This window comes from Lingula anatina, chromosome 1, assembly GCF_051362555.1.
Source record: "Lingula anatina isolate TDL-2025a chromosome 1, LinAna3.0, whole genome shotgun sequence".
Lineage (NCBI taxonomy): Eukaryota > Metazoa > Brachiopoda > Lingulata > Lingulida > Lingulidae > Lingula > Lingula anatina.
The window spans coordinates 65,559,724-65,577,494 of NC_141767.1; the positions used below are offsets into that span (position 1 = coordinate 65,559,724).

A 17,771-nucleotide genomic window follows, 5' to 3' on the forward strand; every position below is an offset into this window, starting at 1 on the left:
AGCACTCCTATTGACGATTCTGATATGTACTGGCTGTGCTAACACAGCTGTGTGTTAGCACAGCCAGTACATATCAGAATCGTCAATAGGAGTGCTAACGCATGAATTTTCGTGCTACATGTAAATATATAGAACAGATGTGCTTGATAATGTTACAAGTATACATGTTAAATTCTTTAACATAATAGTTTATTTGTGTGGGGGCATCATGTGCAGTGTATAAACAGATTCTCCATCATCAACAATATTTGTTTTATTTATTTTTATATTTACAGAAGCAACATGTCGCAGATTATACTAGTTACAAATAATTTCATCTCTTTCTTGCAGATTGTTATTTATGTAAAAAGAGTTCTGAAAATATTTATACTTTAATGATTTAAGTGTTTCATGCACATATGTTATAATTAAAATGCAAACTAATATCTCAATTGTAATAAATGTATTTACAGACATTGTTATTTATAAATAGTTTCAGAAACACCAAAATAGCAATATTGGTGATAATATGAACAACTCACATGTTACTGCAAAGTGCTGATTTTGATTTTTTTCTTTTTTTTTTTTAATCTAGTGAATAAATCAGTCAAATTATTTTTTTCTTCCTGAACCAGAGCGCTGGCTGGCTGTTTCTGATCCTGGTTCTTCTTCCTCAGGAACTGGAGGAGGAGAGATCTTTGGAAATGCATGAGGTTCTAGAGGTGACAGCTTTCCTTGTTTACTTAAATTGTCTTCTAATTGTAAAAGTCTGTTTATTTTAGCAATTCTCTCTCCTCGGCTTGGACCTCCAACTTTTATGAACCTTGCATTAAGACCCACAGCCTAAGTAAAAAATTTAATATATTTCACAAAAAATATATAAAATTATTGACATAAAACACAGACACATCAAATCAATATGTATTTATGATTTCCTATAACTATATGTATACTATTAAATTTTTGTTTATGATATTCTATATTTTCATAAATTAATGCTGCAGAAAAGAAATTTACCATATCTACTATTTGTGTGTCACTGGTTTCACCCTGGCATGAGGACAAGATAATCTGATTCCCTGCTTCTGAAAAAAATTACAGAAAATTAAAACATTAACTTATCTTGCTAAGAGATAATAAAGTTCATCATCATTTCATATTTATTATTTATTTGTTGTTGTGAAAATTTACTTAATCCAGAGGTGTACTTTCTGGATTCAGTGCAGAAGATAATATTTTACCATCCATATTAAAAGTACATCAATACTTATCTCATAGTATCAAGACATTTAATCACATGAGTAGCACCTCACCTTCCATTTTCTTGGCACAGTCCAGTATGTCAGTCACTTGGTTCATCTGCTCCAGTCTGAACACTACCCCACTGCTGACAAACTCCTCTGTGAGTTCATCATGCTTCAGAAGACCTGGCCTGCTGTACACATTCTCACCAATTATAAAACATCTCTCGGAGAGCCTGTCACAGATTTCCATCCACTGTTTTTTCTCCTGTTAAAAAGAGTTTTAAAAATATAAGGTTTATAAATGAAAAAAAAATTATCTCAAATTTCAAATGTTACCACCATCAAAATCATTAATTCATACTATGCAAGGAAAAGAATACTGCATTTGTCAATTTGTATATTGTATAGTGATATTTAAGATTGATTATTTAGTGTGTAATAGGAAGGCCTCAGCATTCACCTGTTGTCTGATGGGATCAATAAGACCTATCACAGAGGGATATCTGCCCAGCAGCTCTGCCCAAAACTCAACCATATCTTCATAAGACTTCTGTAATCCTCCAATCACTTCATATTTGCCTTTTTCCTACAGAAAGAATCAAATAAATTAATATTTTACATCATCTGTGCTGTGAATGCATTATCAATGAAATTTATTAATTTAAGTTATCATTTTGTTATTGAATAATCATCATGCTGGCAAGAAACAAACCTAAATTGTATTATCCATCAACTGTTATAACTACACGTATCTCTGAATGAGGGACATATACCCTACCTATTACTGTACAAATTACATTTTAGTTCCACATATGAGTAAACCTTTGTTTCTAAATGTTTAAAAAAAAGCATAATCCAGAAAGTCTATTCAGATTTTCTTTTGCGTTTTGAAGTTACTCGGGGGCCAGCCATACCAATTGCAAACTCAAAGATACATTATCCATTGCTTCATAAATCTGTCATGAGGACAACATGGCAAACAAACATGTATTGAAAAATACAAGTTCTTTTAATATAAAAATGACCTCTATGCATCACTTACAGCATCAAACCACTCATGTGCCCCACAATTTAGAACTATGTGGAAGTCTTCCCCAGGGGTCAGCTCTAGCCCTGTTATGGCATCCTGTAGCATGTCCAGTCCCTGCTCAGGACGGTCAATCTGGGGGCACAGTGACCCAAGGTCATTCACATTTTTCTGGATAATCTAAATAGCGTGAAAAAAAACACGAAAAAATTAATTTTTCACTTCTATTTTCTTTTGAGTGTTGTCTGATCCAGAAGATTGCAATGTGAAGAAGTTTTGATGAAACAATTACATTAATTTTCACACAAGCTTTAATGCATTTATAATATTATATTTCCAACCTGCAGTAATGGTTAGACACGAATATAATTGTGTTATAAATTGTTAAAAACACAGATACATTTACTAGCCATAAATCTTATACAAGGATTTAACTACGTAATGACAATCTTGTATCAGCTGACTGTTCATCACTGGAAAAGAATTTAAATTTATATCATCTGCATGCCAGGGGGCATGCAAAACCCTGATGAGATTGAAATGAAATTAATATTGTCTAATGTTCTGTCAATAAAAAGGTAAAAAGAAAGACCTGCTAATGCATTCAAAATGATTATCCATCCTATTTAAAGAGGAAATGAAAAACCAGTCACATGCACTGCAACAACGTCTAAAAAGTAATCACTCCCAAATTCTAATGAATAAGAATGAATAAGAATTTTTTTCATAAAATGCACAACATTTTCTATAATTTTATTTTTAAAAATAAGTTATTCAAATTTAAATTGTCATTTATATCAAAATTCAAATCATAAATGGTAATATCACTAACCAACACTAGTGTTAAGAAGTTATAAGAATATTGAAATAAATCAAATGTCAAAATGCAGAGTTTATCATCTTGCATTCTGAAAGAAGAAATAAGCTGCATATGTAGCAAAAGAGATGTAGCGAGGAGAAAAATGTCATGTTTTCAAAGACCTCATCATTGGCTGATGTCATCCTGGCACTCAGCCTGGCACTGAGTCTGGGGTCCCTCTGTATTGACTGAAAGTGCCGCTGCCAAATGCAAATTGAAATTAAATTATTGTCTTGTTTGATCTGGTGGCAATAGCGTCATTTTATAACAATTATTATTTTGACATATAAACTCAAAATTTTAACTACCACAACAAACTATCAATATCCATGTGTTTATGGAACTGCTGGTGCTGTCATCTACATTGCAGACTAACTCTGATGTGTAGGTAATATATCTCATAAACACTATGTATCATTTCTATTTACAATATTTCTTGGTACTAAGGCAGCAACCATTAAATATTTCAAGCTCTCTGTGTCTTCCATACACTCCCCCATAACTAAGACTCGTCAAACTAAGTTCCATGAGTCCTAACCATAAAAACTTAACTTGGCCAAATATAAAGAATGGGAGTCCCTGTCAGTGTTAGAGAAAATTACATGTTATTCAGTCCCTGTCTAACCTATCCAAATATTTTGTCCATCTATTTGGTCCACTAGCTAGTGATGCGTTCTGTCAGTAGAAAGTGTAAAGAAATCTATCAGACACCCTGTGCCCAGGGTTTGGTATGAAAGTTGTTAGCTTATAACTTTGTTCTTACTGTGTTATCAAGTTTAGTACAATTTTGTGAATATTGCTTACCCCAGCCTTTGCCATTAGTCCTTTTGCAATATTATTAGAGATGGTTGTCATGTGCCTCATAGCCTGAAAATAAATTTACCAACAGGGATTGTTAAAGAAAAAATATCTCAAAATGTAGACAGAGACATTTTTAATGAAAAAAACCACTGCTTTATGAGTTCACACTTTTTTTGCACTTGTGAATTTTCGTTAAATTTACAGATTTATTACTTATGCAGCAACATGAGCTACAATAAGTTACAATGTACACATGGTATATAAGTAGTTTATGTCTCATACATCAGCACACAGTTATTATTTTCAGAATAAATAATGACAATGTGCATAAAATAATATAATAATAATTTGTTTATATTAAATTTACATTACATTGGCAAAATCTTGGATTTTGTACTTTTTACTATTTTAAAATTACTGTTTCAGTAGTCAAACTTTAATTTTATATATAAATACATCTCTTAATCATACTTATCTATAAACATTTATAAATTTTATATATTGTAAAATCTACCAAACATTATATGGATTTAAGACTTAAAAGACAGAAATACCATTATACCCCCATGGTGAAAACATGTACTGTAGTACTAGCAAGAGGAGTAGCAATGGCACGTAGTACAAATAGTAGTGGTAGTACATGTATGTCCATGTTTACCTCTTGCACTGGCATCCCAGGTTTTGGAACTAGCATGAATTCTTTAACACAATTCAACTTTCCAGGAAAGGCCTTTCCACTCTGAAGTATTGTAACCATGGGGAGAGGAACACAAAATTTAGATGGCATCTGGGAAGAGAAAAACAGTTCTGATACAAGTCTCAAAATATGATTAGATCTATATAAAACACAGTCACACATTGGATGTAGGAATAAAAAATGATGAACCAACCAGAATGACCAGACATTATGTCAGTGTGTGCAGTTCCTTTGATAGCCCTATTAGTAATACAACACAGTAACACAATTTCCATGCATCATACAGACTGTTTTAACTACCATACTGGTACATTGCTTTGAAATTGTTTAGACATCCTACCACAATGCAACAACAGTTTTAAAATGTCAAAAAAACACATCCCTTACCTTCTCAAACCTTAGACTTGCTATATGCTCATATAGTTCTACTTTCTTGAGCTGTGCAGCTGCCAGGCATACTGTAATAGACACTGCTCCAAGGCAATTGCTACCTTTGTACATTTCTTCCTTTGGCTCATCAGGAATAACCGCAACTGCTGGAGCTTTCCCCTTACCCCTTGAAAATTAAAATGAAAATACAACTGTCAAAATTCAATTAATACCCCCTGTTTGAGAAAGTAAAAAGTTAATATGCCGATACAATTTTTTTTCCAAAGATGCAAATCTCCTAAACAAGCAAAACATTCCACAACCAATCATTTACAAAATTTATCACCTGTATTATATGTACATTAAATAGAACAATTCAAACATCTTACTTTGGAGATTTAGGAGGTGATTTAGCTTTTCCCTTAGAATTAGCTTCCTCAGCAGCTAGTGCTGCAGCTTGTTCTTCTTCTTGCTGAGCTGCCAACTCTTGTTCCTTGGCCACACGCTCTTCAACCTCCTTCAACCTCATCCTCTCAATGATTTCACTGAAAATAAAACAGTAAAAAATGTAAAAAAATGAGTTTGCTCTAATACTTTTGCTTATCCTGAATTCAGGTCATATCAGTATATTACACATGACAAAATCCTGAAAAAAAATAATCTTACACTGTTTTAACCTTTACTTGTTTTGCTATTCAAAGAAAAGAAATACAAATTTATTAATTTATTTGATCAGTTCATGAGTAGCACAAGGAAGACTTTGTTGTTGCCAGCGGACACTGACTATATAATCTGATCCACTTCTTTCTGATTCTTAGGGTCAACTCCTTTCAGTGCAGCACTGAGGGATCCATTAACATGCTCCACAGCTGCAGTAACAAACTCCTGTCTCTCTGCGTCCTCCGTGTCCTTGTCCTCTTGGCGGGCAGAGTCTGGCAACCAATTCTGACTGGATAAAGTGGCAGTTGCTAGGAGCTGTTAGGAATAATAGAAATAAATAGAAATACATATGTACATGAATTATAATTATGTATTAAATTTATTTTACCTAAACATTAAATTTCCATTTACTTATCTGATGTGGGACATAAAATTTGAAATTGTGCCTATGTTTTTCAGTAATCCATTAGATATAATATTTATAAGTAACTCAAGAGATATAATGCTTAATTCACATAATAAAATAAATATGCTCAGTTGGAGAGAGATTAGTTCATTTTACAAACCTGCTCAAAGTTCTTGACAACACAGTAAACTTCTGTCTGCACTGTAGGTTGTCCTTTACTATCAAATGCTTCTCTTGCTAAAAGCTAAAACATTTTGTAAAACCTATAAAAAGCATAAATCACTCGCAATAAACCCAAATTAGGATTTAAAAACAAACATGCACAATCAAATTTTCTATCTAATGTGTCAAGTGCATTTTTTTTCAATTGGTTTGCCTTTAATTGAATGTTTGTAGACCTATCATCTTATTATGGCAGTTGATCAAGATCGACAATCTGTTTTTTTTTTCTTTTTTTTTTTCTTTTTTTTTTTACCTTTGTGATTGTTGGCGTCTTAGAAAAACTTTCAAAGTAATTTGCCTGGAAAAGAAAAAAAGGATACTAAAAATATATGAAAATAGTACTATTTGCCCCCAATAAATGTGAATAACTTTTGTTAGCAATGATAATCAGTTCATGGCTAGCGCAAGGAAGACTGTGAACACAAAGAAGATTGACTTTGTGAACATTCGTCAATTCCACATTGAAACTGCTGCACTGAAAATCGATACAGGCGTCTTCGTTCAAGATTATTTTTCTTTGACTTTGTTCGATTTTTAGATCGTCGAAAAACGCATAAATACCAACCACGTGTCCATAAGGATCATCTGGATCATCAGCGTACATTGTGTTGAGGATATCTTCCATTTTTTGTGGAACTCCATTCTCCTTATAGTACATAAGTACCTTCTGTTTCAAGTCATACATTTCCCTCACCTCCTTTTCTTTTTCACGAGAGGGCTTTGCACTAAGACTACTCATTTCAGTTTTTGGTAGCTTCAAATGATTAAGTTTCACCAAAATAAATTACTTCCTTGATTACCACGCAGGATATCTATGTTTTGCAATAGATGGAAATAACATTTAACTCTTTTGAAATCCTTTGTAAAAACGAAATAGATCAATGTTAGTTCGAGCTTCGAACTAGACCGCCATATTGCCTCGTTGCTATGCAGGTGTCTCACGGGATTTTAAAAATCCTTTCACATTTTGTCATCTTATGACATTTAAAAATCTGATTTGACATAAAAATATTGCTTGTAGTTCAAAACATATCTTGGCTGTTTTATTGTACGTAATACACACTCAGACTGAAAAATTGCCCCAGTAACCGGAAGTAGCAAGTGCACGTAGTGAAGGCAAACAAACATGGAGTAGAACGAACAGGAGCAGTGACAGCAATGTAATCTTTACAAGCTTAACAAACCAGTTCCGAAAAGTAATTTTCGTCAAGAACTAGGGTTTCATTGAAAGGATTTAACTACTTGGTGAAAATGGGCGAAAACCAGCCAAAGAGCTCCGCCGCGCCAGTGAGGCGAAGAATACGTTTAAATACTAAAAAACAGCACAATGAAGATGAATTCATGGCAGCTGCCATAGGAGACACCGAGTGGCTGAGGCAGAGTATCCGAGAATCAAGAGGAGAAATACATTACGACAAAAATGTAAGTGACTGATGGATTGCAGTTCCCCTTGAGTAAAGGTGACTTCTTACTGGGTTACAAGACATATTGTACAAAGTGCTGAAATACAGGACGTACCACATTGTCAAATCATGCATACATACTTAAAAGACATATGATTTAAAATTGGTAGTTAAAACAATAATATACATGTTGAAGATTGAGAAAATAACATTGATAGCAGAAAGTGGTGCATGAAAAAACAGAAATTGCATGAATGGTCTTTTGTCATCATTTCTATATATATATATACTGAGTATATATATATATATATATATATATATATATATATATATATATATATATATATATTTACTAGTATATATGAACACAATGAACATCATTTTTTTATACAGGGCTTAGCACCAATCCACTTGGCTTCTATCCATGGAAGGTTGGATTGCATTAAGCTTCTAGTAGAAAAATTCAAAGTTGATGTGAATCTTCCAAGCACAACAGGCTGGAGACCCATTCACCTGTGTATCAGCAACCAGACAGGGAAGCGGTCATTTGCCTGCCTTGTCTACCTTCTAGAACATGATGCTGACCCCAACATGTGAGTTCAATGCAATGCGCCCTACATTTTATTTATTGCACATTCACCATACCTGTTACAAACATTTCAAGTGTCAAATATTTTATATTGAAAAAATGTACAAACAGTGTATCTGCCTTTTAGTAGCATTAATGCTGTTCAGAGCTCTCATTTTTCAGCTGTTTGTCTGTCTCATTGCACCTTTTGAATGCATGACTGTCAAAATGATTACTAGTATTGCATGAGACTACAATCAATATTGTCATTGCATTAAAGCACTGCATGGTTCGCATATGTGTTGTTTCACTGCAACTTTTATGTTGTTGTTTTATAGCACCAATGATGACGGTGTAACACCAGTTCATCAGGCAGCAAGTGAAGGGCATGTTCAATGTTTAAAGCTGCTGATTGAGATAGGGGCTACCATTGATGGGATGGACTGTAGGGGACACACCCCTATTGTGCTGGCCAAACTTTGGGGGCACAGAAAAAGTGCTAGGTGAGCCCTGTGATAATATGGGTCTGGCAAAATGAGATTGTATACGGTGTTAAATATTGTAGTATATCCTTCTGAAGTTAGATCGTATAGAAGTAGTGATGATGCACGAGTATTCCCCTCTCTCTCTCTCTTTCTTTATTTGTGTGTGTGTGAATGTGGAGTGAAGCACTGTTAAGTACCCATACGTCTTAACTGAAGGTGCATTATGAAACCAAACCTTTTCCCCTTGTGTTAAGGTCTGATGTCTTGCTTTTGCAGTTAGTATTTGTCAGAAATAATAATTGCTGTAACTCTGAATTTTTTAAAAAAGTATACCACCGCCAAAAATCAGAAATAGGTTAACACTTCTTAAATGATGTGCCATTGCTTCACTTAGGATTCTGGCAGCTGAACAGTGGAGCAGAGACAAAGATCACGTAGCCAAAGAAATGAACCAGCTGAAGAAGGTGAAAATGCTGCAGGTTTTGCAGGAGATGGAAGAAGAAGATGTGCACAAAGCAGAGCAAAAATTTTATGGTATGTGATGTGGAATGAAAGTTAAATATTGTCTGTGTTTTTAAATATTGTGCAATTTTTCTGTACATCTTATCGGGTAACCATCCAATAAAACCACTAGGGGTTATTTACTTTGTAACACATGGTTATTCATTCATTGCCATTGTGGTAAAGCATGGAAAGAGATAGTAGTTGTTCTGTCAAGAAAATATCTAAGTACTTTTTGTCATTTTTCATGTTATTTTAGGTGATGCAGCTTTCAAAAACTGGCTGGGAGAAAAAGGGTTGAAAACAACTCCAGCCAAACCACAACTGACTCAGAAGGAAAAACAAGATCAAGCAAAGAAAGCAGCAGCAAAGGCACTAGCTCAGAAAGAACAATCTAGAACAAAAAGTCAAAAATCAGACATTCGTGAAGAGGCAGAATGGAGACAGCAGTCGAGAGAACACACTAGGGAGTCTCTCTTTAAAGCAAATAGCAGGACACAAACCAGTAGGCATATGGATACATTCCCTATAGCTGAAGTTGAGCAGAATGGGAATATTTCTCCCAAAAAGGTTCAGGTAAGCACAAAATGTTCTAATTTTTATCTTGTTCATTCAAATCAATAATACCGACATAAATGAAACCAAAAGGCTTGCTTTCTATTTTTATATTAATCAATGCATAATGTGCAAAAGGATTTCATATAAAATCCTAAATTAACCAATCTTATGATTTTTAATTATTTAAGTAGTCTTATTTTTATCTGATCTACATTATTCATTTGCAGATCATCACCAAAGAAGACGTCACTGGGTCTCCACTTCCCCCAACCAGGGAAAGCACAAAGCGTTTAAAGACTGCCTCTACAGACACTTCATGGGGATATAATTTGCACGAGTCTCAGGCCCCAGGGTATGAAACCAGAGAATCCACACAACACACAGACACTGAGAAAAAGGAGTCTTTTTATAATCCTCTTGCATGGAATAAATCAACAAAGACCCCTGTACCTGAACATGTATCTCGTCTTAGGGATGCATACCCAAGAGACTTTTATACCATGATGCCCCACAAGGATGCAGCTCCCAAAGAGCTTAATATCCGACAAGGTCCTGCTGTAGAGTTAGATGAGAAGTCAGGACTAAAAAGTGTCCGAATGCCAGACTTACCAAGGGATGTTATTATGAAAGCATTAGCTAAAGACCCATTAAAGTATGAGAGACCAGTCCTGTATAGATGTAAGAACATTATCGATGCTCAGACTAAGAAAAAATACACACCAGATAATTCTCCAAGTAGAAGTGAAGCTGGCATTCACTTGTCAGATGACCTGAGGTCACATTTGGTCCAGTCAGGATTGGAGAGGGCAGTTGCTGAGGACCTAATGAGAACCTTCAGCGCTGGGAGGTCAGGGTTGTCCAGCACCACTGACAGTGAAGTGGAACGCATGGTGCAGACAATGAAAAGAATGGCCAAACCATCCCACTTTCCTAACACAGGTGGTGAAGAGTACGATATAAACTTTGGAAATTTGACTTGTATTTAAGAGCATAGTGATTGTTTTATGCTACCAGTTTATTGCATTTAAAAATCAAGACTTAGAAAACAGTTAATATGAATTTTTAAAAAACATTTTTGCATGACTAAGAGGTTTCAGAAGAGAAAGTGCCAACTGCCCGTTTTTGCAAATCAAGGGAATGTCACCAAAACATTAAAATAAGTAGGTTCACATTTGAATATTACATGTACTATAATGTCTGTGCCAAATGTATTGTGGCTTATTAGTTCTGCTGACAATATATTTTATAGAAATAACCTTCTGTAAAGGGTTTGCAAACTTATGCTTCAGTTACTAGTACTTATTCAAAGCCATGAATCAGCAAAATAGAACTCCCATGAAATGATAGCTCTTTGAGTGGTACAGTCAAGTATATGTTCATTTGCAGCAAAAGTGGCAAATAATTAACATTGTAAATTTTTTAATATGCCAATGGTTTGTGCTCTACAAGCAACTTAAACAAGTGAAATCCTTTCTTTTTGTACTTTTATTTGCCCATTTTATATTAAACTTACTCCAATATCAAAACTGACAGGTTCAGTTGCTAAAAGAAACATACACATCAGGTCACCCTTACATGTGTTTGTATTGAAGCACATTTATTTCATGTAAAAAATGAAACTTTTTCTAGGATAAACTCAGAAAATGTCACAAAATATTGCATGAGCTAATCTTTATCTGCTTTTCAACAAGGCAAATTTATCTAATTATGGCAAAAGCTTCTGAAATACAAGTATAGCAGATATGCTTCAAATATACCAAACTTTTTTTATTTTCACCTTCCAAGCAATATGGCATTTTATGCCTAGCCAATAGTATCTTATCAAAGATGGGAACACATTATGCTAAGATGAATACAACAAACATACAGAAACATCAACCATCTACATTTTGCCATCTCTAGGAGCCCTGCACCCTGCTCAGCCTCACACACATATACCAGTGGCAAAATAAATAAAGTTTAAAATTGGCACTAAGGTACATAACTTAGTTTATTAACAAATAACAAGCACATGAAACATTTGTAATATCTGGGAACAACATTTTATTTTTTCCCCTTTAATTCACTGCTTCTTATTAACTAAACCATCCTACTAACAATGGACATTCTTCTTTTAAGTATTTCAGTGTCTGACCTTACAAAAATGCATTTTATATATATTGCTTACCTATTTAACCTCACTCCTCTTGCTTAAATAGCCCCCACAACAAAATTAACTAAAAAATATTACCAAAATCAGTAGAGATCCACCATCTTGACCATTATGGGCACCCAAATACTGGTTTCCACTACTTTGTAAAAACCACCATTATTCCGTTTCTTGACAAAGTGACTAGAGCACTCCCTAATGTCAATCTATTTACTAAAATTGCATATAAGATGCTCAAAGCATAATAAAGAGTGGACACATGAAGTATGCAATATAGATATGCCAAATGAATATTTATATCCATTGATAAATTTGATATCAAACTTTTGATCCATGCTCCATCCCTTTAGTTGTATAGTTGTGGCTGGAAAAGTGTGTCCCAATCAATACGACTTCTTGACTCTCTGTGGAAGAATAGTCTCTTGGGCACTTTTAAGAAATGAAAGCAGTCCAATTTTCTTTGATTTCCTTTTAAAATAGCTTGTTACTATATCACCTTCATCTGTAAAAAAAAATTACACAAGAACAGTATTTATAACTTATTAAGATGATAAAAAGAGAAGATGAGAGATATCTGATGGATCTTATTTTCAATGACGCAATCAAACTTGTTTTCTGAGCTCAAACTGTTCGAATATTTTCATACATTGCATTAACTGGAAAATTTAATATTAATTTCAAATAACCAAATACTGAAACAATCTGTTGTATCCATATCATTTGAGGCACCTGCAAGATGACATGAAACAAGGGATCTCTTACCAGTAGTTTCATCCCTCTCAGTTTTATCTGATATTGTTGGAAGGACATTTTCATTGGCAGACAGGGAAACAAAATATCCAAATGGAACTAACCACAAACAAATTGTGAAAAAACCAAGAACCTGAAAAATAAACAAAAAAGAACACATAGTTATACAAACAGAAATGAAGAAGTTAACTGTGTCTAATATCAATGTGTCAATGATAGAAGTGGTTAAAATATAAAAAAATTTGAACCAGACATTTTCATGATGCCTTGCACTACAAGTGATTACAGAAAAGGTATCAACATATTTTCAACGCTGAAGTTCATCCCTACAACTATTCACTCATCAGTTCATTCACTTATCTATTTACTTTATTTGCGGATTCATTATTTATTTGCAGTACCAAAGGGTACAAGCATCCTCTCAACTTACCTCTGAGAATGGATACCAAACAGTGGCAAAATGGGAAAATGCCAAATAATGATTGATGAAAAGTAGAGCTAAAAAGAGGAAATAAAAAAGGGCATAAAGATGATCCTCAAAGTATAGGTTATGGCTTAGCTAAAAGTGAGGTCAAACTATAACAAAGGCAGATTCTTAATTCCTCATTTTGTTTATTTTACTTCATAGTTACAGTCAGTAAACTAACAAGTACAAAGCAGTGATACACTTATAAATAATAGATACACTCATGATCACAGTTGCAGTAAATTTGCATACTCAACAAACCAGAATAATTGAAATAAAAATTCTTCACTCCATTTGTTGTCAATTCCAAACTTACAACTTTGTTCCTTTATTCTCTAGGATTAAGTTATGATGGTAACATTATGTCTTAGATGTACATCTTCAACACTGTTATGTGCTTAGTTTCAAACAAGTAAATATTTTTACTTAGGTACATGCCACTTACCTATGCCAGCCAAAAATGTTGGTGAAGTAAATTCAATCACTGGGAAAGTGTTTAACATTAGATAGTAAACACCATTAGACAGCAAACCAAGTGCTATTAAACTAAATGGTAAGTCTTCAAAGAGCAGCAAACCAACGTAAACACATGTGCTTATCTGGAAAAAAACAAAATTCCATATGTGACATTGTTCTTGTTACTCAGAACATACAAATATTGATGAGGAAAATACATCATATATGGAAGATTATCATGGTGTTTGAATTACACGTCAACTCACAGATACTGTGTTATAGTGTTGTATTCTATACAAGATGCAGAAAATATGGAGAATATTACATGTACTGTACTGTACTACTAGAATTAACCATCATAACATATCAAACTACATGGTAGTTGATCAGTAATTTCTGGGAAAAGTTTTAAAGAAAAATGACAGTATTGTGCTTTACTGAGCAAAACTAATAATTTTATACCCAAAAATATTATTTCTTGATTAATATTCATTTCATGGCCAAAATGATGCAAACAATATAAACAATTAAATCTTAGCCTCAATGTGAATGCATGCAACCTACCACAATTAGATATTTCAGTATTTTGCCAGTCATAGTTGTATACTCCTCCACCAATTCAGCCAAATAATACAACCCTGCAGCTAGAAGAGGCAAAATCATGTATTTAAAAAACAAACTGAAACAAAACTGGAAAACATTTCAATAGAAATTACACCCCAAGTACGATTTTCTTCAAAAGAACTACATTTAAATACAGATTAAATTTCAATGATCAGCAAAATAATTTCGAAGTTCAATTTAATGACTACTTCCCTTTACGTACTACACAGCATCGTAAGACGTTACCAGTAATGAGAAATTCAACATCCACAGAGCAAGTGTGTGGGTTAGGAAGGGAGATGCTTAATAATAATTTGCATAGCTTCGAAAATCTTTAATGTCACTGACCTATTGCCAAAGTCAAGAAACATAGTTGTACCACAAAGGCCAACCAGCTCAATAAGACCATAAACCACATAGTTCTCTTGTTGCTTTTCTAATTCATCACCCTTGTGTGAGATTCTATCACGCCAAATCACAGGTTCACTGCGCGCATGATCATTTTACATATGACTTCCGGTTCCGGTATATTTGAGAAAGTTGCTTCACTCAGAGAAATCAGAGGTTAAATATTTAAAAACAAAATGTCTGTCGTACTTCAAAATTAAGTAACGAAAAGTATGCCTAGAAGAATATGTGTTCCAAGCCTGAAGCGCTGTTGTCTCGTCAATGTCGTCAAAAACATGGACGACGTCTGGTGCAAGGAGAGCGCAGAGATGTTTGCAGAGAACCAGCAGTGGTTGTATGTGTTGGGGCCCTTTGAACATCTAAGTAAGCCAGAGATTGCGACATATCTTATTTAACCGTACGATATACGTATTGAGTCATGAACATTATGCTAAAAGCAGAATAGAGTGATTTTTCCTGTGTGTGTGTCTGTGTTGGAAGGGGGTGGGGGGTCTAACCTGTCAGTTAGAACTTTCCAAAAGGTCATAATGTACCAGTAAAGATATAAAAAAAATATCTGTCTGACCAATGAGCTACCGTACTATTTTTAGCACAAAATTGTGTTATTTTTCTTCCTTATTGGACCGATTTATACTGAAGAACTTTTCGAGTTACACAGAAAACATTGATTATTTTGTGTCAATAATTGAATTTTAATATTTACTTTCAGCATCGGACACCATTCAGGAGATAATTGATGTGTTGATTGAGAAGAAGACAATTAAAAGGATTCATCTTCAGTTGTTGCTCCAGACCAGGATCCAGAAGCTAAGAGTAGATGTCCAAACAGGTGGACTTCAGACTTGCATTGTACAGTTAGTTGGATGGAGATGTAGGGTATGTGTATAAAATGTGGCTTCAAAGTACCAAATTCACGCCTTGGCACTCTAATTGACAATTTTGATATGTTGCATAGCATACAAAATTGTCAAAAGGAGTGATAACGCATGAATTTTTTGTTAGTTTCTTCATTGTTACATTTAGCCTTGAATAACACAAGAGAGGGCTGTTGCTAATGTCCTAAATAAATATCTTAACACTTTTTGAATACTGTGTTTATTTTGTCAAAGAGAGCTGATTCATTCATGACATCCACAGTTTTTGATTAATGAATATAGGTTAAAATGATTAGAGGTGGTTTTCACAATTCAAATTACCTAACGAACCACTTGTGATGAAGTTGTTTCAGTACAGTTAACTATTATTTAATGACATCAATTGGTCTTCCTTTCAGAAATTGACAAAGCTTGACATCAGCAGCTGCAGGCTTGTTCCAGCCAAGTCCCTGGCTGAGATGGTGTCAGGTATTCCTGACATAGTCTCCCTGAACCTGAACAATACTCAGAGCAATGACCAAGTGCTATGTAGGATAGCAGTCCACTGCAGGAGGCTAAGAGAACTGAATGTAGCATACTGTAACATCAAAGATGCAGGTGCTCTAAGTTTATGTGGAGGGTCAACACCAGACACTGTTGATACAGGATGTCCAGAGTTGATAACATTAGACTTTGAGGGGACCAATATCTCCCAAAAAGCCCAAATTATAATACTGTCATCTTTACACCACCTCCACAACATAAAAGCCCCATCACTTTTTCAGGCTATACAGGAATTGGGCTGCAGCGATACAAGAGACCTAAGTAAGCTTAGGAGCTTAGATGTTGAGGCAACCGATGAGGATATTGCTGCAATCCACTTGCTATGCCCAGGATTAGCCAAGCTATATTTGACCTGTCTTAGGGTGAATAACCTAGAAGTCATCGCAGAACTGAGTCATCTTCAAAGCCTGACCCTTCTGGATGAAAACCAGTCTTTATCTTTCACCAAAGTTGTTTATCCTGTTTTGAAACTAGCAGGAGCAAGGTTAAAAAGTCTCATTCTTTTAGATGTGTTCCCAGTAAGCATTCCATTTATAGGAAGTGTGTGTCCTCATCTTGGTCACTTTGGTTATTGCTTGTACAGACGCAGGGATGCCAGTTCTCTAGACTATCAGGTTGCTAATCTGAACATGGACGCACATGTAGGTCAAAAGTATTTCCAACATTTAATGACATTAGAGGTTTCCTTGATTGGAAGGAGTGTGGGTTTAGATGGAATGCCAGGACCGGAGTATTTGACCAGGATAGATGTGAACTGTCTTCTCAGTCACTGCTTGGGTCTGAGGGACATAAACTTTAGAAAGGTTCAAGCTTTCAGTGATGAGGTCTTTTCAGAAGTATTCACTACCAATCGCTTTTTAACCACCAAGCAGTTTGCTCTAGATAAATGTCATGAAATATCAGACCTGTCCATAAGGTGCCTAGTAGAACAGGAGAGTGATCTTGAAGTGCTTAAACTGTGGAAGTGTAAGAAAGTGTTCAGAGCTCATTTCATGAACTATGAAGATTATGCACAGCGTAACCATCTAAACTTGAGAGTACAGTGGACCTGATGTGTCTCACATTAAGACCACATAGGTTGATTCCAGATATGACATTATAAGGATCAATATATGTGCTGTTTGAATGGACCAATATTATTGGCTTCTTAGCCAGGGGCTCTTTTAGGTGCAATTTATTCGTAGGCAGATGTGAAACTTGAAAATATTTTGAAATTTTTTACAGCCTTGAACAAAGTAAGCCTGTGGCAGTCTGTGCAATGTTAAAGGGATAACAACTCTTCATTTTGCCCAGAAAAGTGCCATAAAATAGATTTTCCTGGGGTAAATGACAGTTTTCCCTAACTAATACCAATGATTAATGAATCCGTCCTACATTGTGTTGATTGTTTTTTTTTTAGAGTTTCATTGTAATAATCTCTTAAGACTTAAAGATTTTGCACAGGGTAGCCATCTATGAAGGTCCATGAGGTCTGATGATGAGCACAGATATCAGAATAATTGCCATATTTTGGTGGTAAAATGGAATTTAGTTTATTTCTTTGTGTTGTTTACAATGTATTTATTGTGGAATTTTGAATTTCATATGAAAAGTTGTTATCCTTTTAAACAAGATGTTAAGAAATGCTCTCGAAGAAATTGAAACATATTGCAGTCTTTTATGTGCAAATATGATACCATTAACAAATCACTGATGGTATTTTACCTAAGGGAAATAAATATAAACTTAAAAAGATCAAAAAC

General features: G+C 34.6%; 4 protein-coding genes across 4 annotated transcripts; 2 read left to right on the forward strand and 2 right to left on the reverse strand.

Annotated features, from left to right (window-relative positions):
- Nucleotides 1-235: 235 nt before the first annotated feature.
- Nucleotides 236-7,215, reverse strand: LOC106181008 (enolase 4). Its single transcript, XM_013565245.2, has 13 exons — nt 6,830-7,215; nt 6,518-6,562; nt 6,203-6,286; nt 5,761-5,951; nt 5,366-5,521; nt 4,995-5,163; nt 4,569-4,697; nt 3,914-3,976; nt 2,266-2,430; nt 1,684-1,809; nt 1,293-1,488; nt 997-1,064; nt 236-822 (listed from the first exon to the last, which is right to left on the reverse strand). The coding sequence occupies exons 1-13, from the start codon at nt 7,001-7,003 to the stop codon at nt 592-594; spliced, it is 1,797 nt and encodes a 598-aa protein (XP_013420699.2). The 5' UTR covers nt 7,004-7,215; the 3' UTR covers nt 236-591.
- A 132-nt stretch (nt 7,216-7,347) lies between these two features.
- LOC106181018 (uncharacterized) lies at nt 7,348-11,251 on the forward strand. Its single transcript, XM_086999564.1, has 6 exons — nt 7,348-7,686; nt 8,061-8,260; nt 8,574-8,738; nt 9,115-9,254; nt 9,481-9,797; nt 10,007-11,251. Exons 1-6 carry the CDS (start codon nt 7,516-7,518, stop codon nt 10,763-10,765), a joined length of 1,752 nt encoding a protein of 583 aa, XP_086855690.1. The 5' UTR covers nt 7,348-7,515; the 3' UTR covers nt 10,766-11,251.
- Nucleotides 11,247-14,715, reverse strand: LOC106181080 (protein TEX261). Its single transcript, XM_013565347.2, has 6 exons — nt 14,552-14,715; nt 14,165-14,244; nt 13,590-13,743; nt 13,109-13,176; nt 12,691-12,811; nt 11,247-12,430 (listed from the first exon to the last, which is right to left on the reverse strand). Exons 1-6 carry the CDS (start codon nt 14,619-14,621, stop codon nt 12,312-12,314), a joined length of 612 nt encoding a protein of 203 aa, XP_013420801.1. The 5' UTR covers nt 14,622-14,715; the 3' UTR covers nt 11,247-12,311.
- A 7-nt stretch (nt 14,716-14,722) lies between these two features.
- On the forward strand, nt 14,723-17,770 carry LOC106181079 (uncharacterized). The gene is made up of 3 exons (XM_013565346.2): nt 14,723-14,974; nt 15,321-15,487; nt 15,885-17,770. Exons 1-3 carry the CDS (start codon nt 14,824-14,826, stop codon nt 17,079-17,081), a joined length of 1,515 nt encoding a protein of 504 aa, XP_013420800.2. The 5' UTR covers nt 14,723-14,823; the 3' UTR covers nt 17,082-17,770.
- The last annotated feature ends 1 nt before the right edge of the window (nt 17,771 follows it).